Here is a 27,906-nt window from a genome sequence, read left to right as displayed (position 1 = left end):
GTTGAATGTGACATATTACTCTCTGCTGTTCTCCCTGTGGATGTGGTTTAATGTCTAAAGAAGGCTTGTAGATTTAATTAAGGCTTTCATCCACATTAACACCTCCACTGATCAAGGATGTGCCCTAATCACACTCTGCCTGAACAGGTTTTGATTAAATGGATTAACTTTGTTTGCCCAATCAGATCCTCTTTTTCTGATGGGTCACTCGTCATGTTTATTCAGGCTGGAGTCTGTTTGACAAAGCCGGATTATCAAAACACCTGTGTGATGCAGGTAAGGTTAACATTTCGAGGATGGATTCACTTGAAACGAAAAGAAACACATGGGATGTAATTTAGATCTATCAGAAATATACGAAGATTATGTGTACTGATGAACAGAGCAATAAATTGTGATCATTTATGACGTGTAGTTTGTTGATGACAATAAAACTCACTGATGACCAACTGCAGTAACGATTAGACTGATGATGTGTTGATTGTATTATTACCAGTAACTCATCAGCTGCCAGCTGGTAACAATGACATCATCACATGAACAGTGGTGTCAGGAATGATTCTGACAAAGAACAAGTCATGGCACAACACTCTGAATGTGTTTAAATGTATCATATAGTATCTGGAGCTGTTTTCACTCAGAACGTATCGGGACATTAATGGAGCGTGAATTAACTTACTTGCAGTTTGTCGGTGACTAAAAACAAAGTTGAGTAGTGGAACTCTGCAGAAACAAGAAGATAATAACATATCTGTGCAGATGCATAAAAGCATAAAACATAAATGAAAATAGCTGAGTTTAAAGTAATCAAACATCAGTTGTTTTGCATTCCCTCTTCAGAGAGTCTAACATTTTCGAAGTTGCATGAAATGTTTTGTCACACACACACACACGCACACCTTTTAACAAGCACTAGATGGCGCTCGTGAGACACAATGCCCTCCTCACAGCAGACTTCTGTGTATCTACAGCACAGTGATCTTCAGTGACAGTGGGATGCACATTGACAAATCTTCCACAAGTGCTCCATTGTTAAGTAGGTTTGTGTTTAAATAAGCAAATATTTCAGCTTTGGTAGGGACAGTATAAAGTGAAAGTGTATTAAGGCTGTGTTCATCTGCATCGGTCAAATGGTATGAATATACAAAGACAAGAGTATACAAATAAGCACATTTATTCAGATAAATATTTACAACTTTTCACCATCCAGTTATTTACAAAACTCAGGACTACACGTGAAACAAAAGCAAACTTATATTCAGGAGTAATTAAAAATCACAAGTATGGCACTGAGAGGTAAGGAAAAGTGTCATCAGTAAATACCAACAATCATTGGTGCTTTGAGTGGAGAGGAGAATATCTGATCCCCAGTGTGACATATCAAGTTGTGAAAAGCAACAAAAAAAATGATGAAAATCACAGTTTCATGTCATTTGTGTTGGGGTTTGAGCTCTGCAGGTGGTTACACAAAGAAAAAAGTGTCAGGTTCACTCTTACATTACTACTGTACATCACTGTGGCACAAGGTGGCATCACTCAGAAGCTTTCTCATGAAAAGGAGTCTATGCCATTGTAGAAATGTAAAAACACTAGAAAAGATCATATTCTTCTGGATAATGTCAATGGTGATGTAGGAAAATGAATATAAATTGTACATCATTTAAAGTAATGCTGGTGAGAGCACATGCACGCTCTACTTTCAAGTATGTATGGTATGCATTTAGGTAAGGGCCACCAGGTCATGGCATGTCATTATGAGTTGGGGGGGCGGGGAGGTTGAATGTTAAATTTCCAGTCAAAAACGAAAAGAACGATCAACATGGAAACTGCAAACACAACCAACAAAATTAGCACATCGTTTAGAGAAATTTCAGAAATACACATTTGTCCTCATTAAAACTAATCAATGAACACTGACAATAAGAGAATGTGCAAGGAATGGCACAACACTCAGAATGTGCCGAAATGTTTTATACAGTATGTGGAGCTGCTTTCGCTCAGAGCGTGTCGGGAAAATAATGGAGCCTGAATTAACTTCCTTGCAGTTTGTCGGGAAAGTGCTCCCTCTAGTGGCCATCATTTTGTCAGCAATTAGCATGCTCTGATTAAAGTGCATAAGGCTGCGTTTTGTTCGAATGGTCCATTTTAGATGCTCATTCTTTTGGTTTCTTTCAACATATTTTATATTTCTACTTTAGTGCCAGTACGTTCACAAACTACGGCATACATTATACGCCCCGCAAACTCTGTCAGCTGTGTGGTATGAGAGCGATCTCAGATGGAAAGAAGGCCAATTTCAATTCTCTGCAGCTTTAAGTGTGTTCCATTTAACATTCCTCAAAGTGCAAACCAGCCAGATCACTCTAAACTAATGACTATTTTACAAATACCTTAAAATACTTAACATTAATGACATACAGTCAGAAGAGCCGATGTCCTACCAAAAGACAATAGGCATGCAGTGCATTTCCAGAATTACTTGATCTGTACACAACTCCTACATGCAGCGTAGAAACTGCAAAAGTGAGACATATAAACCTGAAGGTCTGTTCTAAATGAAGCACAGCCTCAGAGGTACCATGAGCATTTTCCTGTGTACAGGTTAGGACCCAAAACCCCGGTTTGACCCCCATTCTCTTAACACTTTCCTTACAAATGATATAGGACTTTGGCTACTGCGTGTTACCATTTATACCTTACAGGAACATTCCAATTATTATGTTCTGGTGTTCCTTGTAGTTTTCTCTGTAACATTCCTACTCACTCGCTACTCTCCCAAGCAGTGATTCCTGAAAACTTGTGTTTGGTTGTATCATGAAATGTTTACAGAGCCTCTGGGGAATGTTCCCTGGAGGTTCACATTGATTATATTATAGAACCTTCTCAGGAAAGTTGGTAATTTCTTCCTGTGATAACATCAAGGTAAGGAAACGTTCCCTCTCCTCTAAAATACTTGTTCTAGGAACACTTTGAAGCAACAACATTCTGGGGACGACATCTCTTACCAAAAATTGTACAGTTAACAAACTTTTAAGAATCAACTAGTAACATTTCAGAACACGTTCCCAGAATGTTCTAGAAAAAAAAATGTAAAATTGTCAGCGAAATAATTTGTCTTATGTTTGTTTATTTAGTGGTGTAGCATGAGGTTTGAGAGCTACAATACCTTGCCAGAGGGCGTGCTTCATTTAAAAAGGGTCCTGCAAATAACTCTAAAAATAACTCTAAAATTACTATGTACACAGACATGAGGCTATTCATTCTGGACACACACGTTCATGATTTTATTCCCTTTTAGGTTGGAATCCAAACTGGAGAGTCCTGTAAAACGGAGAGATTTCAGTACAGGGACATTCTATAGGTTGATAGCAATATATCTACAGTGTTGGTGATGGAATGTCAAAGGTCTTACCTGATACATCCTTCTTGCCAAGGTGTCAGGTAAACAAACTACAAAAAGAGAGAGACAGATTTGGAAACGGGTAACATTTCGAATAAAGACCAATAATCGACTGAACTGCTGCCACCTACCAGCTTTCTCTTACTGCTTCGATGTCGCTCACTAGATTCTGCGCTAAACAGATCCCAAAAATCTAAAACCAGAGACAAACATGTGCGTTAGATGAAATCGAAAATAAAAAACAGTAAGAGTAAACGGTGGACATTGATCCTGTACCTGTAGTAGCGCGATCCCAATAAAGATGCCAGCCACCACTGTCAGGTTGTCCTGAAGCCATTTTTCAAACTGAGGGACACACCCTTTGATGTAGATGAACGTCCTCTGCTCAGAGTCCTGACAACAGTTTCACAAAACACACCGGACAAACCCAATGTTATAATGATCACATGTCTGCCGGGGTCTCTTTAGTAATGAATTCTCCCCTGAACCCTTCAAAATAAAAGCTCTTTTTGTTACCACGTTATTGAAACGCAGTGAACACACACATACTGTAAAAAAAACAACAACAACCCTGTCGCCCTTTACCATTTTCTTCACTATGTATAGTTCCTTACTGCTTTTCCTTTAGCCTTGTGGAGTAGGGCCAAACCAAATGATTGGGGGGGAGGGGGTTTCATTTCTCTAGCATTGCTTCAGCATGAGTAATACCACACGGCCAATAGTGCTGATGGAGAGCCAGCTGCTGTGTTTTGAAGACTGAGGGGTTGGAAAATAGACTGAAAGAGGAATATTGTGCTCAGGGTGGAGTACGTGTGACCTCATGCTGCCCAAGGCAAACTGTTTTACTGCAATCCTCCTAATTTCCACTCCTCAGTCGGCGGCACACAAAGTCTCAACGTCTGTGACAAATGAAGCTTTGAAGGTTCTGTACTCACTGTTTTTGCTCGTATGTCGTATCCACATTGAGTGTTAATGACATCTTCCTGTAAAAAGAAGAGGGTTTTGTTTACACATGTATCAACAATCAAGACGTGTCCTGTCCTGTGGCACATACTGCTTAAGTTGTAAGTGTTGTAGCCTGTTTGCAGCTGATGCCTACTGCTGTTTGTAGTTTTGTACGACTTTATGACACAATCACCTTTAATCTCTTTAAACAATTACGTTGTTGGAACGAGACAGTTTTTTATTGCCTTCACTCTTCTCATGGTGATTACAAGTCAGGCATAATTTGCAGTCTCCATAATCTGTTGACAGACATCACCAACTACAACAGCAGGATAAGCAGTAAATACAGTCGCACATCCACCACACTGAAAAGTCACAACTGCTCGGGGGAAAGGAAACATGGGATGCAAAAAAGCTAATTTAGTAGTAAGTACAAAAAATGTATCCTTTCTTGAGATTAAGTGTTACTTAAATGTCATCTGATACTACCATTAGCTGTAATGAGTTGTAATGGCTACAGTAAAGCCATACAGTTAGTAGCCTGTTAAGAGAGTGTGTCTGTCCTTTAGTTACTTCTAGATCTCTTGCACTGCAGCAGAGGTTTCCTTGCTGAAGCAGAGCACTGTCACTGTTTTGCACAGTGGGCAATTGTTGGGTACAGTTTTCTGCCAAAAACGCATTGGTCAAGAAAACTCCTCCCAGCTGCTTCAACATGGCTCCGTGCTGGCAGAGTCTCAGAGCTGAACTGAGGCCTGCATGTGCTGTTGTAAGCCAGCCAGAACTAAGAGTGTCTAGGCGACCTTCTGGAGGACACAGATAACAAGGCCATCTGCAACAGGGAGGACCCCTTCAACTGCAGCTCCTTTTAATGTGGTGAAACTTGGCCTCCAGAGTAAGAATCAAACTCTGTGACAGTAACGCTGTGTCTGTAGATTCTTGTACTTGAACATAAATGGACAAATGCACGGCATGTTTTCGGTAATACGTACAGCTGGATCTTTGGTGCAACAGGAAAAGGGCACTCCACATTTCTCACGACTTGGATTGGAGTCAGTGCAGTTGAAGTAGATGTTCAAATTCCAGTCGTCTGCGCCAAAGGCTCCACAACACTCCCACTGAAAGGCCAAGCGCACACACACAACAGAACCTCACATGGCAGTACGGCCACAATGTCCCACAGTACAACAATGTGGTGAAATGAATACTGTGCAAAAATAAACACAATTCTCACATATTCCTGGGTGAAGTCTATAAGGTTCTGTAGGTCAATGTCGTCTCGGTAAGCCCGAATGTTGTTGTTTATGAAAAAATTGAGCTGGTCCTTGATCCAGTCTTTGAAGACAAAAGCCAGGACTCCTGCAGTCAGCTCCAGGAAGAAGATGATGCCCAGGAACACAGAGAACTGAAAACAGAAACATTCATCAATCCACAAATTTGTGTGTTATTAGACGGGAAAGTTTTAGAAGTATTAGAAGTTCCTGTTTGAAATACAGCGAGGGAACGTACAAACTTCAGCAAGAAAGAGTTTTCTCGAAGAGCTCCTATGCAACCAGCGAATCCTAGGATGAACATCACGCCGCCGACCACGAGGAACAGCCACACGGGGTCGAAGCCTCCGAGGTCTGTGATGGATGAGATGTTGGACAGAACACCCTGGCGATGAAGAGGAGGTAAGGGTGAGAATGGGAGATTCAGACAGGAAGTCGAGCATTTGTGTCAATGTTTTGCATCGGGTTCAACTCTGGTGACCTCACAGACAACCAAGAACCAAATCTAGACTTCATCATACGGTCTAGATCTGGATACGATTTATATAACAGCCTACATGACTTCTGCTCTGCGTCATGTTTGGTGTCCCAGTGGAGCTTAGCACAGTTTCTTAAAAAACAGAAGGTCCAAGGTTCAAACCTCTGAGCTGAGCCTGATCCTTCCTGTGTGGAGTAGTTTAGGACGGCTCATAGGGAGGAAACAGTTCATCAGAAAAGTGCTGGATCAACTAAGGAAAGTTTGTGGCGGTATGAACTCTGATTAATGCTGTTCTAGTTTTATTTGAAGCGTTCATTGACTTTTATCTTTGATCTCGAGCAGTCGCACATGCCGTCTTTTTCTTGAGACAGTTTTGGTCTTTAATCAGTGGCAGTTTGTACTTAAAGTGGTGCTGATAAAGAAAAGCTGTGTCTCTATGCCTTTGCCAAAACCAGCCCAATTATTTTCACATATTAGGACATTTTGTCTTCCATGCAACAAAACTCAAAAGCTATCCTGTAAACTCAGTTGAGAGTGTGTGTCCCCCTTTACACTGCTCCTCTCGGGGGAAAACAATGAATGAACCTGTGAAATGAAATCCATTCGGGAGAAATTGTTCAGAAGGGCGACCCACCGGAAAGCTTGACATTCCTTTCTGATTTAGTGGCCGTGCTACAATTACACACAGACTATGCTGCTAACGATGAATGTGAATCAGGCTACAAACTCATGTGCTCTGCTCAGTTGTTGTGTTTTATATGCTGATGTCCACAATTATCACATTACGTTAGAAGCAGTAAACTCACCTTCTCACTCCATGCCCACAAGCCGATGCCAAGAAACGCCACACCAAGAAACTGAGACAGAGACAGAAAGAGAGAGAGATAAGCCTTCTTTACTCTTTGGTGGTCCCTCATATAAAGAGACGCTGCAGTTTCCAGGACAATCACACAAGGTAACCGCAGGCAGATTTTCCTGGAAATCCTCCATTACCAGACATTTCTGCTGTCAGTTCTGTGGCATCAGCAGGGACGGTTACATTAGACAGCATCCTTAAACAGCCGGAAAACATTAGCACTGTGCAAGTTTGCTCCCGCATTCAAAAACCTTGACGTTACTTAAGAAGCAATCAGGGCTAGATGGAAACGGGAATACTCAAGTTAAATACAATTACCTAGAAATGTGCTTAAGTACAATATGGGTAAAAGTACGTTCCTAAGGTTTACAGACTGAATCCACACAGACACATTAAACAATTAACTTCAAGTGTTTTGTTAAATGAACTCTCCAGTTGCTGTTTTTCTGGAATAAATGCACGGTGAGAAGGTTTCCGGACATGGCAGCCTTCTCCATCATTGGATTATTAAATAAATGATGAAGAGATCCGAGAGTGGCGGCCTCTCCAGAGTGCAACAGGCTGAGGTCCACTGAAGAGCCCAGAAGTGTAGGAGGGCACCAGGTTTGTATCGAGCAGTATTGGCACCAAGAGCAGCAGGTGTCTATTATGATGTTGTTTATGTGGTTTCAGGGTGTCCACAGCATGATGCATTGATATTGTTGGGTATGCAACAATAGCAATGATTGACAAAATGGGGGAACACTGAAGAGACAACATATTCCACCAAGAAAAACTCTGCATTTCCAAATCTAGAGTGTGTGTGTGAATTCAGATAAATGTCAGATAAATGATGACACACTCTGTTACACTGTGTTGCATCGACAGACATCTCCTCCTTTCTAAAACTGTTGAGTCAATGTCGAAAATACACTGAGGCCCCAAGCTGAAACGAGGATATATACAGCTTGCAAGTACTGCAATAGTTTATGAATGTATCTGCTTTTGGATTTAACAAAGTAACTACAAACACCACGACACAAATGTAGCGGAGTGCAGTAAAGCGCATAAATATCTCTGAAATATAACAAAATATCCAACTTATTTATCAATATATTCGTAGTGTTCTCATTTGTAGTGCCAGTTTAGTATTATCCTTGTAATCATTGAGCATTCTGCCTCTTATGCTGTCAAATAGCTTATTGCTTATGTTAATAATTTGTTGAGATTCCATTGGTACTTTTATGGTTCGTTGGAGTTACTAACTTAATTTGTGTATTTCCCTACAATTTGACTCAGAACATGACTGCTCTCTCTCACACACACACACACACATACACACAGAGAGAGATAAACAGACACAGAGGGAGACACACATACACGTCCTCAGATGAAATGTTTATTTTGTGTGGGTTTGTGCTCGACAATGACACATGTCTCTGGGGGTCCAAGACCAGAACCAATGTGGGGATTTCTTCATCCTATCCTGCTCATCCTCACAAACTGACACAGATCTCACACATACACACGGTGAAAAGCTGACACGGGAGGCAAGTGCCGTCCAGCGTCTCCCATTTAAAAACCAGCGGAAACAAACAGACGAAGGCCACAAACAAACAACATTGGAAATATTTCTCCAAACAAAGATGTCGGATATGTACAGGCTGTTTGCTCGGTGTGTTATGAACGGGGCCTGACGGCGCAGACAACGCAGACTTACCCAGAATATGATGTTGAAGCCGAATATGAAATACTTGATGCAGCAGCTCACTTCTTGAGCCTTGAAATGCTTGCCTGACATCATTTGGTCGGATTTTCGCAGGCGTCCTCCGCACTGCTCCAGATTCTCATGCACACTCCTCAGCTCTGACAGCCCGCCGCTGCTTTGACGGGAACACCCTTTATCCTCGCCTCGATGCCGTCAATTGTTTTTAGCATCTCATTCCCGGCCGCATCCTGTGCGCCTAATGACGCGGTACGGTAAGGCCGGACAGCAGCGCCGTTTCCTGTCACCGTGTCCCGTGTTAATGTCTGTTTGTTCCCAGTGTAAAATCCGCGATAACATGCAGGATGACGATGAAACAAACCAACCGGAGCCAAACAGATTAGACCCGTTGGTTTCCTATCTGGTCTATAATCCAGACATGGTTGATACTGAACTGACTTCTCTAAGAGCCAATCAGAGCCTCGCATTTGGGGAGATAGGGCGGGACTTGCGGTAGAGTCACGACCTCACGTGACAATGGCATCATCATGCACGAAATAGAAGTACAGTTAGAAGTAGATCACCAAAGTGTGTTTACGTGAAAATGCTAATTTCATTCACAATTTTTATTTTTTATTTATTTATTTTATTTGTATTAACAAATAACAGTTAATGGGAGACATGGAAAATTAATGGAATCGTGATTGACGTCGCAATTGGCGCACACAATAGTGTGAAAACGAAATTTACTGAAAACGAAATTCTTCTCGCAGACGTGTGAACTTTTACTGTATATTTGAGGCCCTAATCGATAAATCTAATCATTATCACATTATTGATCCTAACCTAAGTACTCTAACCAAGAATACTTGTGTGGGTCCAAAGTCTTACAAATACACAGTAATATTTGAGGGTTTTGTAGATTTGTAGATTTTGTCAGAAGTTCAGTCTTAAACGTGTTTGTTCTGAGGTACTTGGTGCTTAAAATAATAATAGATAATAACTACAAATGTATTTCCTGAAACAAATGGGCTGTGATTGCAAAAGCCAAATGCTGAAGTGTCTGAAAGATTGAAGAAGTTACAAGCAGTCCAATTCCTTTGAAGCAGTCGTTTGTTTATAAACATCAGGTGCAGCCAATTAAGCAGAGACACAGCTGTCAGTGTGAAGACAGAAGATGCCTGAAAACCACATGTGGAACAACTGGCAAAAAACAATGAATACATTGAGTCATGTGGGGAAAAACATCACCAGTTGTCGCTAAAAGGTAGAATGAGGAAAAACTACACGTTACAGCAGTGATTCTCAAACTGTGGTACGCGGGCTCAAACCGGTGGTACGTGGAGGTACGCGGCGGAAGAAAAGAAAATCTGAACCATGAAAAAATTTAAATGCGACTTAAAATAAATGTTTGTACACAGCACACTACTACCCCTTACTGATAGTGGCGCTGTGGGCAAACGTCAACTATTAGCTGACTATTACAGGCTAAACTTAACTGTGATGGCAAGGTGGTAAGCGGAGATAGGGGGAAAAAAGTCGTCCAAATTCACTTAAGTCGTGGCTCCAGAAGGGAGCTAAAAGGACAAAGTCTGCGGATCAGGAGGAGGATATTTTAAGCAGCCTGAACGAAGGTGAACGGAGTGCGAACGTTAGCAGCAACAAAAGTAGCGTGAAGTGTCCGACGTACCGGTAGCTGGCTGCAAAAAGCAAAAAACAATACGGAAAAATGTGGGACAGAGGACGAACCAAAGCCACAGTGTGTGGTATGTGGTGATGATCTCAGCAATGAGTCCATGAAACCATCGCATCTCAAACGGCATCTTACAACAAAACACAAAATGCTGAAAGACAAACCAGTGGAGTTTTTTGTACGCAAACGTGATGAACTGAGGCAATCCACATGCGCAATTCATTTCCGTGGTGCATCTGTGATTAAAGCACAGGAGGCGTCTTATCGTGCCCAGCCTCCACATAGCGAAAGCAGGTAAGCCGCACACAATTGGTGAACAGCTATGTTTACCATTAGCAAAAGAGATGGTACACATTATGTGTGGCGAGAAGAGGCAGCTGAGGAGGACTTTCTGTTCTGTCAGGCCTATAAGAGTTATAAATAGTTGCCAAAATGCCGTTTGTGTTTGAAGTGCAGTTGGTTGTGTTTTTGATTAATGTTCCCGTGTGTGTGTGTGTGTGTGTTTGTGTGTGTGTGTGTGTGTGTGTGTGTGTGTATGCTGTGGGTGTAAGAGGGACTGCCCCCTGCCCCATATAGGAGAGTTCATATGAGAGAGTTCTAGTACCAATTTGAACAATGTGTCTGTGACTGACAAAGGTCAAATCAAATAATATTCTTATGAGGAATAAATTTGCTTCCTGTGTGTATTTTGCATAGCAGCTGAATAGGGTAGGCCTACACTACTGTATTTAAGTGGTCATAGTGGTGGTACTTGGAGAGCCAAATATCTTCTGAGGTGGTACCCGATGTAAAAAGTTTGAGAACCACTGCGTTAGAGCTAAACAAAACACATATTCTGAAAGATACCTGTGCTGGAAGCAATCGCAGCAAAGATACCTGGATGTGGAAAATGTCTGCCCCCTGGTGGTATAGTGTCAACACACTTTGCACACACTGTATACTTACTGCTCATCTTCATTTTGATGCATTCGATAATCCATGAATAATCATGCGCATGATTAGAGTGGTTAACAAAACAAACAAACAGTCATCCTGTAAATTTTATTGCATAAAATAAAATGAAGTACTTTCAAGTCAGTTACAAATATATGTATACAAAACTGGATAAATTATGAAAATAAATATTTGTGTGCAGGTTGTCCATATTGTCCTTGTTGGTACAAACACTGAAATGAATGTATGTCCATAAAACTGTTCTAAGTGATTGTTGTTATGTAATCACAAACCTCATGCTATAGGTCAAATCTAAATACATGAAGAGGGCAGCAATAAACAAGCTGCCCTGTTCTCTCTCCCACACTCTCTCTCTCACACACACACTTTCCTCTGATTGCAATTAACTCACTCATCTCATTTGAAACATACTACTGGTGTTGTGTATATACTTTAAGGTTTCAAAAGAACCCCCATTTAATCGATCAACTACAACTCGATTCAACACAATTTGCTGCCCAATTTAAACATTCCTGGGCACAAGCCTTACTGGGTTTACATTGTCAAAGTTTATCTCAAAGATGCATACAAAACAATCCAAAAACCCATTTATAAGTTCATTTGGCAACAGAAATTCAATGATGATACACGAGCAAAGTCATTTACCCTTTGGGCAATTTCTTCAATATTGGTTACAAAAATACAAATATAACACTTGGGATAGAACACTTCAAGGGAACAAATAGGTTCCTTCCTTTCTTTGTAATTCACATGACCCCGTCATGTGTGCATGAGTTATTTGATCAGACGTGACCCCTCAGAAATCTCTGTAGAAGGGTATGTAGGAGTAAAGTAAAATTAGGAAAACAGATTGAGGCAGTTGTGCACAAAAACACGTGCAACACTGGTTTGGTGAAAAGGATTTTCAAATCATTTACTTGAAATTTGGGAATGAGTAACTAACCAACTAACAAGACTCATGATTCTATCTGCTATAATCTAAACTTTCCATCTCATACCCAATATACTGGTTTTCCTCATTTGAAGCAAACATTTTCTGAGAACGCAAAGTGAATACATGACATACATAAGGACATCACCGCTGTTAATTAAGGCTTTTTGTATTATTTACATGGTTTGAATTATATTCTAGTCGAAAGTCTAAAACAACAAGTCTATAATAAATAACCCTGAAGAACAGTTTTTGTTGAGATGTCTGAGGAAAGATTGGCAGTGAAAAACTGTTTTGTCAGCACTAAAAGGGCAGCTGGAGATGAAGTTAACATGAACATGTTTTTGGCTTTTCCTGGGCCATGGGCTTTGAGAACCATTGTTCTTATGTGCAAAATGTTATTTCCATCAGTTCTTAAAAAAAACAAACATTATTTCTGACATTCTTTTTTCTCCTTTAAATTTTTCGGCCTTTGTTTGAAGGTACCTGTGCATTCCATGTCATAGTCACAATACGTCCTAATACACTTCAAATGAATTCTATCATGAGCAATCATAGCGGCATGCTGGAAAAAAACACCACAACAGAAAGAAGACTGCCCGACATATAGAGGGCAACATCTTGGATCCATTATGCATCCAAAATACACAAGGCTTTGCATGAATAACCTTCTTGCAAGACTGCTGTAATACCATATAAACCAGCTTGTCGATTCAGTGAGGGTAGTGAGGTTGGCTAAGCAATACAACATGAAGCTTTAATGCATTATGCATTAATCATCACAGTAAATGTATCCAGTGCTTTACTGTTTCTAAATGTGGTTTCATAATGACCGGCCTGCATCTATGAGATGCTATGGTTTGTTTATAAGGCAATATAATGCTTTATAAGGAGGTTTTCTGAGTTACTATAAAATATTTAAAAAATCTTGTAGGAGCTGGAAATGAATAGAAACTAATACTTTTAAAGATTACATGATGTATGCAAAGCCTGAGAAATCACATGGCTCACTGGAAAGGTTTCTTGGCTTTTATATTGTTTGTACTTTAAGTGATACTTTGGCTATATTACAAAATGTAATGATTTTTGTTGAAATCCCAAGATGACTTTCTTTTTTGCTAGTTCGAGCACATCAGTGACCTAGTTTGGACATATTTCCCCCCCAAATCATTAAATTTTGTAAAAATTCTCGAAGTATGACTTGAACAAGTCCCTGTGTGACACCATTTGTTCTTTGACAGAGAATCATAAACACTGCTTTGTAACAGACACCAGAAGGAAAAGGGTAAATGTTTGACCAACATATGCATCAGGTTCAGTACATCAATAAGTCCTGAGAGCCAAAATTAGACTCAGAGACATGCTGGTGTATTTCGTGCCCATGTTGTCAGGGTTACATCCTGGTGAGAATGATGAAATGCTCCAGGTAGAGCAGGCTCAAGTCCTCTTATGTCACTTTGATAGTGGACTTCTTATGGACACAGAGCAAAGTGATGTAGGGCACGCCGATGAAGGCCCATTTCTCGTTGGGCCAGAACATGATGACGGGGCCTCGTTCTGGGGCCTCGGTCGCTACGTCAAAGTAGGCAAAGCAAACGCAGCCCAAGTAGGACGCCAGACAAATGAGGATGTGCCTGTATGGAGGGAGAGGACTTTAAACCAAACTAAATACATCAGACGCAGTGTGACATAGTGACAACGTTAAATTCAATGACATCCTGTACTACAGATCTTTGCCCGATTCCGTTGAGCTTACCAAGCACAGTGTAAGTAGGGGAAGTTGACAGATGACCACATTTCACAGAAGATCCTGTCACTGATCCAGCATAGCAGAGCCAGGGCCCACCAGATCCCCGAGACCAGGCCCAGTTTGAACACACGTGGGTTTTCACACCTGCAGAGGCCAAACATAGCACTGATAAATGCAGACATTAACACACACACACACACACACACACACACACACACACACACACACACACACACACACACACACACACACACACACACACACACACACACACACACACACACACACACACACACACACACACACACACACACACACACACTTCAACAGCTGGCGAACATGCAGAGTAGACTTGAATGTTGTAAATGTTCAGTGTCATTTTATCATTGTCGCTGCAAACTGTTGTAACAGTTACAATCTGTGTCTGTTACAAAACAAAGACAATAAAATTCTCTTTGTAAATGGACTAAACGTTCTCCAACCACCACACACCCTGTTCAAGTATAAATATGTCCCAAGGGTCACGCCATGTGCTAATCCAGAGAGCTGATAAACTATTCTTAGACCTGTGTGTGTCCTATCTGTCCTTCATACACACACAAGTCACAGCCCTGTAGCTGACCAAGGCAAAGGTCAAACAAAGACAGGGACAAGGGAGCAGAAACAGTCCACCTTGCAATAATGGGACACAATCGATGGCCTCCCCTTAAGACGGGCCACTTGACAAGCCTCTGACGTGAGGTGCCATTTTCTGTTTGGCTCATCAGCAACAGGAAGTGCACAAATAGAAACACAAGCATCCTCCCTGGAGGAAAAATACTGTAAAAGTAGTATTAAATGATTGGTGTTAGCCGTTCCCCCAGGTTAGATTCAGAGGGGATCCTGACTGTTGATCGAGCAGTGACTCGGATCGGCTGTCACAGGCTCGTCTAACACTCCTTCCTGCCCTAACAAAACCAGAGAGGACGTCCACGACGCTGCGACTACCAGCTGAAACAGAAGCACGTAAGACAAGAAACACTCGCCGTGCCAGGGCCCATCCCCTGAGACCCGGTGCAATGGACAGTTTGACTGTTGGAGGCCCGGATAAGTGAGGCGGTGTGTGAGGGGGGAGGAGTCCTGCTTCTGCTTCGACACGTCTTAGACTCAAGGGAGCAGAGAGGAAGAGGAGCGATGGGGGTCAGTGGTCTCACAGATTCGGCATAGCTTGCATATTTGATCGCAATACTTCATTCACAACAATGTGGTGCTTGAAACCACAACAGCAGGACAGAAACTTCAAGACAAATCACAGAGAAACCTCATAAGTGTTCATGTGTGCTGTCCTGGAATTGAACTTGAAACATTATTGACACCAGCGCAGAATTAAAACACAAAAAGGGAATTCTTAATAAAGTGAGAACGATAATTAAACTGAATGTGGCCCATTGACGTGCCCCCAGTGATAAATGTACCAGAGCTTGAGAACCGCTGCTCTAACAAACAGCAGGCTGGCTGTATGTGCTCTGTATTGCTGCTCTGTATTGCTGCCTTGTTCTTTGTGAACTACAACCACACAGAACATGTTGCGCAATATCTGTCACAGATAGTCTACCCTCCAGTGCGGTTGATTTAAGTGACTTGCATAACGGCCAGCAGTTAAGTCTTTAAGATGGTAAAGAAACAATGACAAAAAATGAAATGTCCCTGGCCTTGCTTCCCAGCGGGACACAGGAACTCTCTCCCACTTAGCAGGAGGAAAACAAGCCTCCGATCCAGACGCTGGCATCAGGACGCACGTCAGGACTTACTAACACGTTGAACAATAGCGGAATAAAGGTTTCAGCGCAGACAGCTGTGAGTAGGAGTTGTGGGAAACGGAAACAATCGAGCAGGACTCCACATTACAAAAGCATTAGACAGCGAGCAAACACACACATTACACGCACAAATACGTATGAGCGCGGACGACTTTTCGTGATGCTCAGCAACATTCCTTCACATTCCCGGAAAATTAGCTTGGAGACAGTACACAAGTACAAAGTGCAGGGACAAAAGGTCAAAGGTGACATGTCGAGACTGAAAAATGAGACACGCTGCCTCTTGTTTCCCCCAAAGCATAAACACGGCAGCAGCTGACTTAACTGACTGACAAACGAGTCAGTGAAAGCTGCCGTTATGGTGTTTGGTTGGAGTCTTGGAACGCTACGTGATGTAGCAAGTTGAAATGGTGGAGGCATTGACAGAGGTTACAGTTGATTGAACAAAAAAAAGGAAGGCAGAGGGAGATATTCATCCTTCAGAAGGAGGAGTTTTTCTTACTGCTATGGAGCACGATGGGGCCTTGAGACCGCCGTGGCACGAGGCCCACCCCTGGTATGTCAATCAGACATCAGAAATTCATCTGCCTACACCCACTCCCCAAAACACACACACACACACGCTCACTAAACTCACCTTTTAAGCTCAGTAATGAGCAGCGCCGTGCATGGGATGCCCAGGGTCATGAGCGACAATGAGTTGATGACAGGCTTGACGAAGGCCAACCCAGTGGTGATCCCCGACAAGATGGCAATGACCACTTTGAACCTTGACCTAGATGCAAAAACGCCACAAGGCAGAAAAACAGAGTTAGTTGCAATGCACACAAGGAATGGCAAAAAAGAATGTTAACTTTCTTCAACTGTTGCCAGGAAGCACTTAAATACACAAATGGCCAGATAAACAAGTATAGCTCAGGGACAAATTTATCACCGCAAGGCATGGAAACTTTGAAGTGACAGAGTGCAGTGAAGGAGCAGCTCTGCGACAAAGGAAAGAGAAGTGGACACACGATGCCGTTTTTACCAGCGTCAGCTATCTGAAGCAGGCCTATTATTAAACGGGTCGTGGCAGTCATGTGACGACACAACAGATGAACCTGCTCGGACGCAAACACTACAGAGACTGAAAGAGATCAAAGGGGCGTTTGAGTCTTTATGAAATGGGTTAAAAAGAAAACTAACTATTCAGTGGCTTCATTTGTGCGCTCAAAGTCTATTTATTTAAGCTAAATTATTATAACTAATAAGTTCCAGAGGCCCATACAGATCTGTGACAATACAGATAAAATACCTGTACAGCATTGTTGCTAGAAGTGTGTGGAGTTAATAACTACAGTCGGCGACCTTCAACCCCAGGCTCAGCACTTATCACTCAGCCTTTGTACATTCCAGGCCTCAGACCAATGTGTGCATACTTCCCTCTAAACAAACACCATAGCAACAGATTGGAAGATGACTTCCCCATCCAAACTCACAGATCATTAACCTGTTAATCAGTGAAATCAACAGCTACAGTTTAATAACATCACAAACAAACCTGTGGTACTGAAATGCTGTGGAAGAATGTTTAATCAGAGCTGACTTCAACAAGGTCCTCCCAACAGGATTATACACAGATTCATTTACGAGCCCCTTTCATACCGATCTCTCCTGAACATCCTGGGCAGGTATCTCTTAGGGAACCACATGGCAATGGCGCACATGAGCACCCATAATATGGCCAACTCATCCAGCATTTGGCCGAGGAAGCTGAGAGTGGCGTGAAAATATGTCGATCCGATACCTGATACGGAGAGAGAGAGAGAGAGAGAGAGAGAGAGAGAGAGAGAGAGAGAGAGAGAGAGAGAGAGAGAGAGAGAGAGAGAGAGAGAGATCAAAGGAGTGACACAGAAACAGAGATGATATCTGAGAAGTCACAGAAAACAGGATGGATCAACCATTTTCTTATCAAAGCCACACAGAACTTGTATCGATCAGCACAATCTGCTTTCAGCCACTACAGGAGGTTCTCAGCCAGGTCACCATATTATTCAGCTGTCATGGTGTATCCTGCATGACTGGAACCCCAAACAAGAGAGCGTCCCTGTCCAGGCTTAAAGTTCATAAGGGACACTCTACACAAACATAACGCTGATAACAGGCGATAGTGATGGGGTGCTTTCTTTGCTTTCCTGCTTATGTCAAAGGTGCTCACAACTGCAGAGAGGGAGGAAGTGTGAGAGGCTCTGACACACCCCAGATTACCCCAAAAAGCCTGTTTGATAGCTAGTAGGTCTGGCGGTGAACAAAAAGGCAAGATGTCAAATAGGCCGCAACATCTGAATGAAAGCAGATGGTGAAGAGGATAAGGAGTCAGCTGGTTCAACTTAAACCAGATAGATGAGATTAAATGAAGTCTGCCTGCTTTGCGTATGTATTAACGGTTTCACGTTTGCTCCTGAGCTGGAGTCGGATACTTTACGTTACTTCTTCACAGCAGACGCTGGCTTTTTGGTGCTATCTAGCGAAAGGTCACCTCTGAGGAACAGAGCTACTGTATCTTTGCTGACACTGCAACCAGAGTGTTTTCTATAGAGCAGCAGGAAAACAGTTATCTCTCCGGGCTGGGTGTCGTTTACATACAGTGTTGCTACTGCAGGAGTAACTGTAGAGAGTAAAACGTAAGCAACATGCGTGTTCATAATAAATTTTAATGGATTTAATAGAACCAGATGTAATTTTACAGGACTGAGGCCTTGACTGAGGATACCCAACTCTGAATAACACTGTTTAAACACAATTTCAAACGTCCATCAATTGATACAGTACATAAATACAGCATGCAGGTGAAGAATTAATTTGCAAAAACAGATATTTTGGATTTAAAAGCTGGAAAAATGAGGATGTTGTTGTTTACTGTGTATTCATAGAAACGTCGATCAAACCAATGTTGGGTTAAAATAAAAAAAACTTAAAAATGTCAAAATAACACAAATAACAAAGTTTGAAGTTTAAAAATATGAAATGGTGATCTGTTTTTGCAAATAATCTCTAGTAGCTATTTTAGTGATTTACATAACAGAAAATGAGGCTGTTGTGAAAACTTACCAACTACAACCAGTAGAACCCATATGAGGTAAATCCCACTGTTGAAATGTGTTGCATATTGGCGGAACAAGCACATTAATATGGGTGGTAAAACAAAAAACAGAATATTGCTGATCTGAAATGAGAAGCAAAGGAAAAGTGTAAGCAAACATTTGATCAGTTTGGGACTGCAAACTGACAAGCCAGTATAATAAATGCAGCAAAAGAGTAGATACAAAATAAAGCGAATTAGTCTTGAATATGAGAGTAATTTATGTAATTTAAGTCAAGCAGCCCTCAGAATTACATTCGAAGAAAAACAAAGAAAGTGGAACTGTGCTCTCTGACAGCTCGGAGTGTGAACAAGACGCCGAGCAAAACAAAAAAAACAAACATCGTAAGAGACAAAGAAGGACACACATCGACATGACACTTACTGTGTTGTAAAATTCAGCGATGCTAGGGTAGATCAGATAGTTTCCTTCACACCAGTCCACATCGGAGCTCCCAGCCTGCAACTGGTCCCAGAAAATCAGATTAACGTTACTCATGTCTGGACTTGTTTTGGATGGACAGATTTGCCGGACCGGACTCTGCCGCTGTCGGAGACCGATAAACCAGCCGAAGATTCTGGTTCTGCTGGCTGAAGGGTCAAACACTAGACCTGGATACCAGACGGTAGACTGATCCCGTGAACCGGACGGAGTGATAAAGGGGAGAAGTGGTAGCTGAGCATTTTCAGCCGCTGTCCTTGTACAAAGGCAGCCTGGGGTGACGATCCGCTACAAACAACTGACAGCCGCTGACTGTAAGCAGAACGAAGGGACCGGAACAAGATGAGTCACTCCTGCTCACTACCGGTTTCGCTCTAACGGCAACCGCATGTCAAAGAGAAAGAGAAAGAGACTTTATAACCAAGTGCAAAAATACCCTTCACGTCACCTCTATACCAACACGCGTTGTAAGAGTGATTCCACCAATTTTACACATGAAAATAAGTGTCAAGTGTCAACGTGTACTGTTCGCCGCACAAAGTGTTTTGTGTGGCTGTGGAGGGCGCTATGCAAAGCCAACAGCGTTTACGAGCGACAACTTAAGCCACAACCAGAATTTTAGAAAATTCAACATCTAGCTTTAATTTTCAGACGTTAAGTTAAGCATGTTGTGATGTAATAAAGCATCCACTAACTTCATTGTCACCGTATCTGGAAGCTAGTCGTGTGGATGTATCAAATCTTGGATGTTATGTATCTTCATATCAGAGATAATTATATAACCTCTGGTACCCTCTGTCGCATGCTCATAAACGAATCATATCTTCGTGTTTATTAAGTATTATTTTATGCGTGTGAGTGATTAAACATTTTGAATTATTCTTTATTCAACCAAAACTCTGTTTTTTGCGCATTTAAATATAGACATGTGCAAATAAATCCATACAAAGGACATGTATTGTTTTGGAATAATAACTACAGTTTAGTTTTCCGTTTTAAACAAAATATTGTGCTATTGTTAAGCATTTGATTGACTAACTAAGGTAATCTTGTAAAAATCTAAATATTAAAGTCGCACTAAACAAGTTCTCGCGATACTACTTCAAGCCTATGTGAGACCTCGAGGCGGATATCCGGCCTCTTTTCCGTGGCGGACCGTCGTTGCGGTGGTTTGGCAAGATGAAGGTACACAGTTTCCATCAATGTAAATCTTTATACAATTGTTTTATCCGTTCAATATAGCCGTATGGTTGAAGCTATGACTTTGAACGTTAAAGCGGTATATTTTGTTTTAGCACTTATGACTCTGTTGCTCAGGATGAGTCTTGATTTTACTGAGAGTAACACGGACTGACACTGTGGCAGAAACATGGCGGCTCACTGAGCGAAATGTGCACGGAGCCGGAGTGACTTTGTTACGTGCTATAAAGAGTTAACGCGTCTGTGACCACGCGTGTTCGTATGTTGCGTTGTTAAATCAGTTAAGTCAGTTAAGTCTCAGCCAAAGTGTTCACAATTTTAGCATAGCAAACTTAGGGCTACCCGGTGGCTAACAGGCCTGCTAGCCGTAAGATCCCCATTCAAGATGGAGTGATCGGCAATGTTGTTGCTGTTTCTTGATAATTAATGTTGCTGATGTTGCTTTATAGCTAGTCTATCCGTTCAGCGATATCGAGCTTCCATTAGCAACTTAAATCATTTTGTAAAGTTAGTTGTATCCTAGCCTAACGTTTGGACTTCACCTCACCTACACCTGTGTGTTTGCAGTTGAACATCTCATTCCCCGCTACTGGCTGCCAGAAGCTGATCGAAGTTGATGATGAGCGTAAGCTGCGCACTTTCTATGAGAAGCGTATGGCCACTGAGGTGCCTGCTGACCCTCTGGGAGATGAGTGGAAGGTGAGACCCGATGTGACTGCATGCATCTGATGCTTCACTGCCTGGACCATTGCATGAAGCTGAATTGGTCCACAGTGATGTCATTCCTGACTTGTAAAGTTGTTAACTTTGCCTTGTGTGGCTCACCAGTAGACCCTTTTTGATTGATCCATAGTCATGAAGGGGGGACAGCGTGATGCCAGAGTAACTGAAGAGTTGCACACTTAACAGGGTCAGACCGCAACTGTGGCTGACTTGAACTGCGTTTGCTCTCTCAATTTGACATAAATATATGTACACTTCTCTCCATTATGTGTAAAGCAGGCAATGACGTCATAATAAGCAGACAAAACTATTGTACATCTGTGGTAATGAGGCTCAGGTCCGTGATCTTTTGTCAAAATCAGTTAATATTTAGCAATGACAAACATAGATGCAGAGAACTCTCTGCAATTGTTGGTAATTGTGAAAAACTTGTCCCTGGCGTTTTGTTAACATCATCTCCACTCCTCCAGGGTTATGTGGTGCGCATCAGCGGAGGCAATGACAAGCAGGGCTTCCCCATGAAGCAGGGCGTGCTGACCCACGGCCGTGTGCGCCTTCTGCTCAGTAAGGGCCACTCCTGCTACCGCCCCCGCAGGACCGGAGAGCGCAAGCGCAAGTCTGTGCGTGGTTGCATTGTTGATGCCAACCTCAGCGTTCTCAACTTGGTTATCGTCAAGAAAGGTAATGCGGGATTAGAAGCTGGTAGAATGTAAACTCTGTAGGTTGTCCTCGACGCCACGGGTTGCCATTTGGACGCACTGTATGTTAAAATGTAAATCTTGTTGACGGCACACCAGTAGATCCTTTTTGATTGGTCTGTAGTCATTAAGGAGGGACAGCGTGTTGCCAGAGTAACTGCAGAGCTGCTTTCCAGATGTGACCTGATCTTGTAACAGTGGCTGGTCGAACTGCATTGCTCTCTCACTCCATATGTTCACATCCACACTAAGCTGTCTGTCTTCACAATGAGCAAGGTAGAAAATACACGTAAGACATAGACGCGAATAATACTGAGCAAATTCAGTCGTTCAACGTTAAACGTTGGTAATACATCGACAGAATGTTGTCATGCTTCAGTAAATCTGTTCAGAATTGTAACATTGAAGTCGGATTAAGAACGGTTGTTTCTAATTTAATCTGAGCAATATCAGAGCTCCTCCCTGTAGCGTCTTCACACTCAGAATGACTGTCTGATTAGATTGTTTATTTTCCTGCTCAATCTTTCCTTTGCCTTTCCTTTCAGGCGAGAAGGAGATTCCCGGTCTGACCGACAGCACCGTCCCTCGCCGTCTTGGTCCCAAGAGGGCCAGCAAGATCCGCAAGCTGTTCAACCTGGCTAAGGAGGATGATGTGAGGCAGTATGTTGTGAGAAGACCCCTGACTAAAGAAGGTAAGACTCTCCAGTAGAAGTTTATCTGTATATACAGTACACGCCCCCCTGTATACTAGGAATGACTCGCTGTCAATCAAAAGTCAAAAATACTGGACTAGGTCTTAACCTGACTTGAACTTTGGACCAAATATAAGTTACAAAGCGGGTTTCAGACCAGAGGCCTTTGTGTCTAGCTCACCTGATGCGTGCAGCTGTTCCCCATCTGGGCCTGGAGTGTTTCCCAGGCTTTCCAGTTGCAGCTGAGCTTGGCAGGACTCTTCCCCAAATGGCACAGCACTCTGCCGCTGTCGTGGTCTCTGGGGTTGCCACCAATGAGTCCTCCTGACTCAATCCAGTTCTGTTAAACGTTCAAAGGAAGAAGCGAGGTTCACTGACTGCGTCATCATCCAGTGTTGTCCTGGTGCGCAGGTCTTTGCTCTCTTTTTGCACTTGGTTGGTGAAATGAGCGATATTTGAAGGGCTGAGCTGATCATTGGTCCCAGCAAGGTGTTTTTTGTTCATTTGAAGACGTGTACAAATAAATCTTGTTTGACGGCACACCAGTAGATCCTTTTTGACTGGTCTGTAGTCATTAAGGAGGGACAGCGTGTTGCCAGAGTAACTGCAGAGCTGCTTTCCAGATGTGACCTGATCTCGTTATAGTGGCTGGTCGAACTGCATTGCTCTCTCACTCCATATGTTCACATCCACACTAAGCTAAGGAAAGCTCAAATGTCTTAAATGAAAAATGGGGGTTAAAAATCAGAAGTTGAACCCAAGTCATGACCTACTGAATAATGTGCTAAAGATGCTGAAGATGAGTTTTCTCACTGATTGATTGGTATCGATTTGTCAGCTGTTGCTGTGGAGACTGCTTTGCATCTTGATGCTTTGTTGTAAAGATTATCAACCCAAGTTTGCCAATGACAGAAAATCATCTACCTGTCATTAATGGTTTGTCTCCTTTCCTTGTTAGGCAAGAAGCCCAGAACTAAAGCCCCCAGGATCCAGAGGCTGGTGACTCCTCGCGTGCTGCAGCACAAGCGTCGTCGCATCGCCCTGAAGAGACAGCGCACCCAGAAGAACAAGGAGGAGGCTTCAGAGTACGCCAAACTGCTGGCCAAGAGAATGAAGGTACGTCACTGCTCGTCTACAAAAGGCCCAGATGCAGTGGAATCAAAGGGATCTGAACCTTGTGATGTGTGGCTTTTTTGTCCCAGTGCAAACATTTGCTAACACTATTTTTATTCATGTCAACAGGAGGCCAAGGAGAAGCGCCAGGAACAGATCGCAAAGAGGCGCCGCCTTTCTTCTCTGAGGGCATCCACCTCCAAATCAGAGTCCAGCCAAAAGTGAAATGTGGAAGTGAAATAAATGTTTTGCTGAAAATTTAGTCTCTGTACTGAAATTCTTCCTCATTCTCCCTTGGCTACAAATAAACTTGGCATTTTTGCTCAATTGATACTTTGTACAGTACCAGGATTAAATGTATCAGTCAGTCACAACATGTGAATCATCAAACCTCCTTAACTTTAATCAGTAAAACCAAGCAATGGCTTAGAATCTTCAGCCATTCAGAATCTCAAGCAGGTGTTGCCACAGAACCAACTTGGACACTTTAACTTTAATTTACCACACATGGTTAACCCTTTATCGGGCAAGTGACTTCTTTTGGTATTTGCATTTCAAAGACTCAAGTGTGATGCGCCTTTGTTTTCAGTTTTGGCAAGTGCAAGCTCTTTCAGGTGGTTTGCTGACTCCATATTAGGCTGTTGGCAGACAATTTACATTCATAAAGTGTAGACATGGCACAGATCCAGTCTCATCCTCAGGAGGCCCATTATCAGCTAAGGTTTGTGTGCAGGACCTTAATCTGGTGGAACTCGTCTGATCTGGCTCATTAAGTCAAATTAGGCTGATAAATTATTCCTTGTAACTCATTAGCCTGCAGTAAACCATCAATATGGACTGTTATGCATCTCATGGATACCTGTACCTTTCAAAACTGGCCACCCTATTCTGTTTTCAGCCATCATTCACTACAGTATTGCCAGATTAAGTGCAACCAAAGTTTATGAATGTTCAAACAACTTTTAATTCTCAGCAGGCAGTACTCAGTAAGGAGCAGGAGAGTCGTGAAAATGAAGTCAACGTTGCATGCAGCCCTTGGTGTTGCATCCCCTAGCCAAAGGAAGTGCCTTGGGGGGCTTCCTCACTCTGTAATGAAGTGGAGCCTGTGTGTAGATGAAGGGCTCTACACTCTGAGACAAGGAGGCGTTAGCAGCATTGGGTGAACTTAGGGATCGATCAGGCGCCTTTTGTTCGGATGAAGAGCAGTTTAAATTGTACATCTGACATAAGAAGAAAAGCACAGACATAGCTTGTTGCTGGAGGTACTGGGGCAGCCCGTGGACGCTCCATGCTAAGGTCAGACAGCTTGTCCGAAGGTACTCAAACAGATCAGGAGACCCCAGCAAACTCTCCATGACCTGTTGAGCAAAGGACCAAGGAAACATTCAGCAAACCCATCACAAGTTCACACACATTTCTTAAAGAATATACAGTAAAGTTTTCCTGTTGCGTTTACATTTTGATGAACAGAATGCAGTAACTTGAAAGTAAGCAGAGTTTATAGTTTGGTTCCAACCTCGTGGTAAGTTCTTCTGCACAGCTTGGTGCTGAGTGACACCAGTCGTACAGAGTGACCGCTCCTGACTACTGGTGCGGCCTCAAAGCCCTGCACCACCCGGGCCTCCTCTGTTGAGTCGGCACATTGTGAGGAATGGAAATGCACATGGGTAGTATTTGTGCTGAACTAATGGCGATTTTGAAGTCACAGAAACTGATGTATAGCTCTTTGGCATTGGAAGTAACTGTGATATGTACCTCTATCATCCTCTGAAGGGGGCAGCATTTGATCCACCAGAGCCTCAGACCTGCTCAGAGCTGAATCCAGTCCCACATTCGCTACACCGATGGCTTTCACCACAAGCGACTGGTTCGCTCCATCGTCGGCCATCTGACGACCCCGATCCATCGTCTGCTGGGCCGAGTCTGCCACCCATGTGACCGTATGTTTGGCACAGTCCACAGTTCCATTTATTACAATGCTCAACGCATCCTGGATTTCGTGGACCTTGTTCCTGGTACTGGCAGCAATCTGGGGCGATTCAGACAAAGTCAAGAGAACAAAGGTGAGCCTCATTTCTTTGCAACATAGGGTCTTTTGTTTGAGGATTTGGTAAAGAATCATTACCTGCTCTACAGGTGTGTGAAGCAGGGGAAATGCAGACTCCAGCCAGTCAAGACTTCTGCATGCAACACCATTTGCAAAGGCAACTATGGAAACATTCCACATTGAGAGATGACATTTAAAAACTTTGTTCTTATAAATTTACAAAATCAATCTTCCCTTTGACAGTCTTTGTTTACTGCCACGGACTGGTGCAGCCCTCATTCCCACGTCTGTGTCGCCATCTACAGGCTCAAAGATCACCGTATAGGGCTGTGTCGGTTTTTAAAAGTAGTTCTACGTCGCATTTTGTCATGTAGTCACGTAATAATATGTACAATCAAACATTAATATTGAGTAATACATCCGTTCCTCGCTGATCCTGCTCTGATCTGCAGGAGGAGCCGGTGGCAGCACCCAGCTTTCTCTCTCTGGCTCACAGTAAAGACAGAGAAGAAAAGATGGCTGAATGAGCCCGCAAATGTCCCAAGGGGGAATATTTTGATTATGCAGACCACCAGGCTTCGCTTACTGTGGGGCTCCAGCTTACAGGCTACAATCACAGGTGAAACACGCTGGCAAGCGGCGGTCACTCGGGTTTCCAGCTCCTCACACACACACTTCAGGCTCGGGTGTCTGCTTTTGGTGTCACGGTACCAGAATGAAAGCTTCGCATAAGCCGAGCTGACGACGGGCAGCTGGGCCAGTCTGACAACTGCACTCGGTGCTTTCTGTCAAACAGCAAGAAAGAATGAGTCCAGGTCGTTATTGTGAGGTTTATATACTGGAATTGTTTAATGCCTGTATTTCTTCCACAAATGTTTGAATACCCAATAATGATTCTATATTATTCAGGGTTCCGGATAGAAATGTACATTTTGGTGTAAAACTGAACGCCAAGTGTGCAATTCTGATTTTAAAAGAGGCTAATTACATAACAGATCAATTAAATCGGCCTTGATTGCACACACCTGGTTCGCGTTGTTATTCATCGGCATGTTTCCTGCGCTTTGTGACAGAAACGAACGAAAATCATTGATATTTATAATTCCTCGCAGAATTTCGCAGCTTGAAGGATGTTGATGAGAAACACACACTCACTCTACAAAGTGCCGAGTCAGAGGGAAACAACGAGCCTCTTCTGCGGCTGATCAAGTTCATAGCGTGTGAAGTTCAGGTCGAGCTCACCTGAGCTCCGGCGCGCGCACGTGGCCTCCCTGCTGCTCTCGCGATATGACGTCACCACCTCGCTCTGCGCCCTGGCTTCTTACAGTATGTGTCATTATCTTCTGTATCATTGAAACTCATTCATAAAGTGCACGAAATCCACTTGAACTTATGAATATGCAAATTTAGAAATACAATAGAAAACTGTACAACAAAGTCACACAAGTGTTCCAACAAGAACAAACAGAACATGAAGAAGAAGGTGTGGAGGAAAAGGCTCCTGGGCTCTTCATACAGGCATGTCTGAGGAAGAACAAGGTAAAGGAGCCACAGGAGGAGGAGGAAGATGAGATGAGGGAGGAGACTAAAGAGGCAATCAGAGGAGCTGATGGAGCCAGAGGAGGACAACAAGGAGAGAGGGAGAAGTGGATGAGAAGGAGAGATCAATGAGGAGTCTGAGGTCGAGTACAAGGAGGAAGAGGAGGAACCAGAACAGCAGGACAAGAAGGAGGAAGAGGGGGATGAGAAAGAAGAATGACCACTAACAGTAGAAGTATAGTAGCAATAGTATGATTTCCCGAATGAAGTCCAGGGGGAAATATGTTGAGGGGGAGGTGAGGACCGGATTGTGAGACGACATCATACTAGAAAAGAAAAACACCAGCAGCTGCTGCCTGCATGCTGTGGAATGCAATGTTTATGATACTTTACATATATGATCAAACATTTGCCTCCTAAATAAACACGTTATGGAGGAACAGTTCAGCCACCAACAGGTCCATCTGCTGCCTCATCTGAGAGGCTCAATCACAGCTCTGCCTGCATGGAGCCATAAAGCTCAGTGATGTCTGACAGTCACTGGGTCACATTGATGATCAACATGCTCACACT

At 42.8% G+C, this 27,906-nt stretch overlaps 3 protein-coding genes and 1 pseudogene across 3 annotated transcripts; 1 reads left to right on the top strand and 3 right to left on the bottom strand.

Moving 5' to 3' along the window:
• Positions 1-1,158: 1,158 nt before the first annotated feature.
• On the bottom strand, positions 1,159-9,079 carry LOC142994703 (tetraspanin-5). The gene is made up of 10 exons (XM_076145520.1): positions 8,647-9,079; positions 6,898-6,948; positions 5,852-5,998; positions 5,577-5,747; positions 5,335-5,460; positions 4,336-4,383; positions 3,677-3,793; positions 3,532-3,593; positions 3,413-3,450; positions 1,159-3,321 (listed from the first exon to the last, which is right to left on the bottom strand). The coding sequence occupies exons 1-9, from the start codon at positions 8,728-8,730 to the stop codon at positions 3,438-3,440; spliced, it is 819 nt and encodes a 272-aa protein (XP_076001635.1). The 5' UTR covers positions 8,731-9,079; the 3' UTR covers positions 1,159-3,321; positions 3,413-3,437.
• A 2,272-nt stretch (positions 9,080-11,351) lies between these two features.
• Positions 11,352-19,655, bottom strand: acer2 (alkaline ceramidase 2). Its single transcript, XM_076145598.1, has 6 exons — positions 19,265-19,655; positions 18,849-18,963; positions 17,403-17,544; positions 16,396-16,533; positions 13,966-14,103; positions 11,352-13,843 (listed from the first exon to the last, which is right to left on the bottom strand). The coding sequence occupies exons 1-6, from the start codon at positions 19,376-19,378 to the stop codon at positions 13,657-13,659; spliced, it is 834 nt and encodes a 277-aa protein (XP_076001713.1). The 5' UTR covers positions 19,379-19,655; the 3' UTR covers positions 11,352-13,656.
• A 753-nt stretch (positions 19,656-20,408) lies between these two features.
• Positions 20,409-24,009, top strand: rps6 (ribosomal protein S6). The gene is made up of 6 exons (XM_076145526.1): positions 20,409-20,506; positions 21,089-21,220; positions 21,715-21,925; positions 22,488-22,634; positions 23,593-23,750; positions 23,877-24,009. Exons 1-6 carry the CDS (start codon positions 20,501-20,503, stop codon positions 23,970-23,972), a joined length of 750 nt encoding a protein of 249 aa, XP_076001641.1. The 5' UTR covers positions 20,409-20,500; the 3' UTR covers positions 23,973-24,009.
• Positions 24,010-24,311: 302 nt separating this feature from the next.
• LOC142994850 (perilipin-2-like) lies at positions 24,312-26,846 on the bottom strand (annotated as a pseudogene).
• Between the last annotated feature and the right edge of the window lie 1,060 nt (positions 26,847-27,906).

Source organism: Genypterus blacodes, unplaced genomic scaffold (assembly GCF_046128005.1).
Source record: "Genypterus blacodes isolate CSIRO-AG114 ecotype Tasmania unplaced genomic scaffold, CSIRO-AGI_Gbla_v1 ptg000030l_1, whole genome shotgun sequence".
NCBI classification, from domain to species: Eukaryota; Metazoa; Chordata; class Actinopteri; order Ophidiiformes; family Ophidiidae; genus Genypterus; species Genypterus blacodes.
The sequence above is the reverse complement of the archived record's forward strand: the minus strand, read 5'-3'. Positions and strand labels throughout refer to the sequence as shown.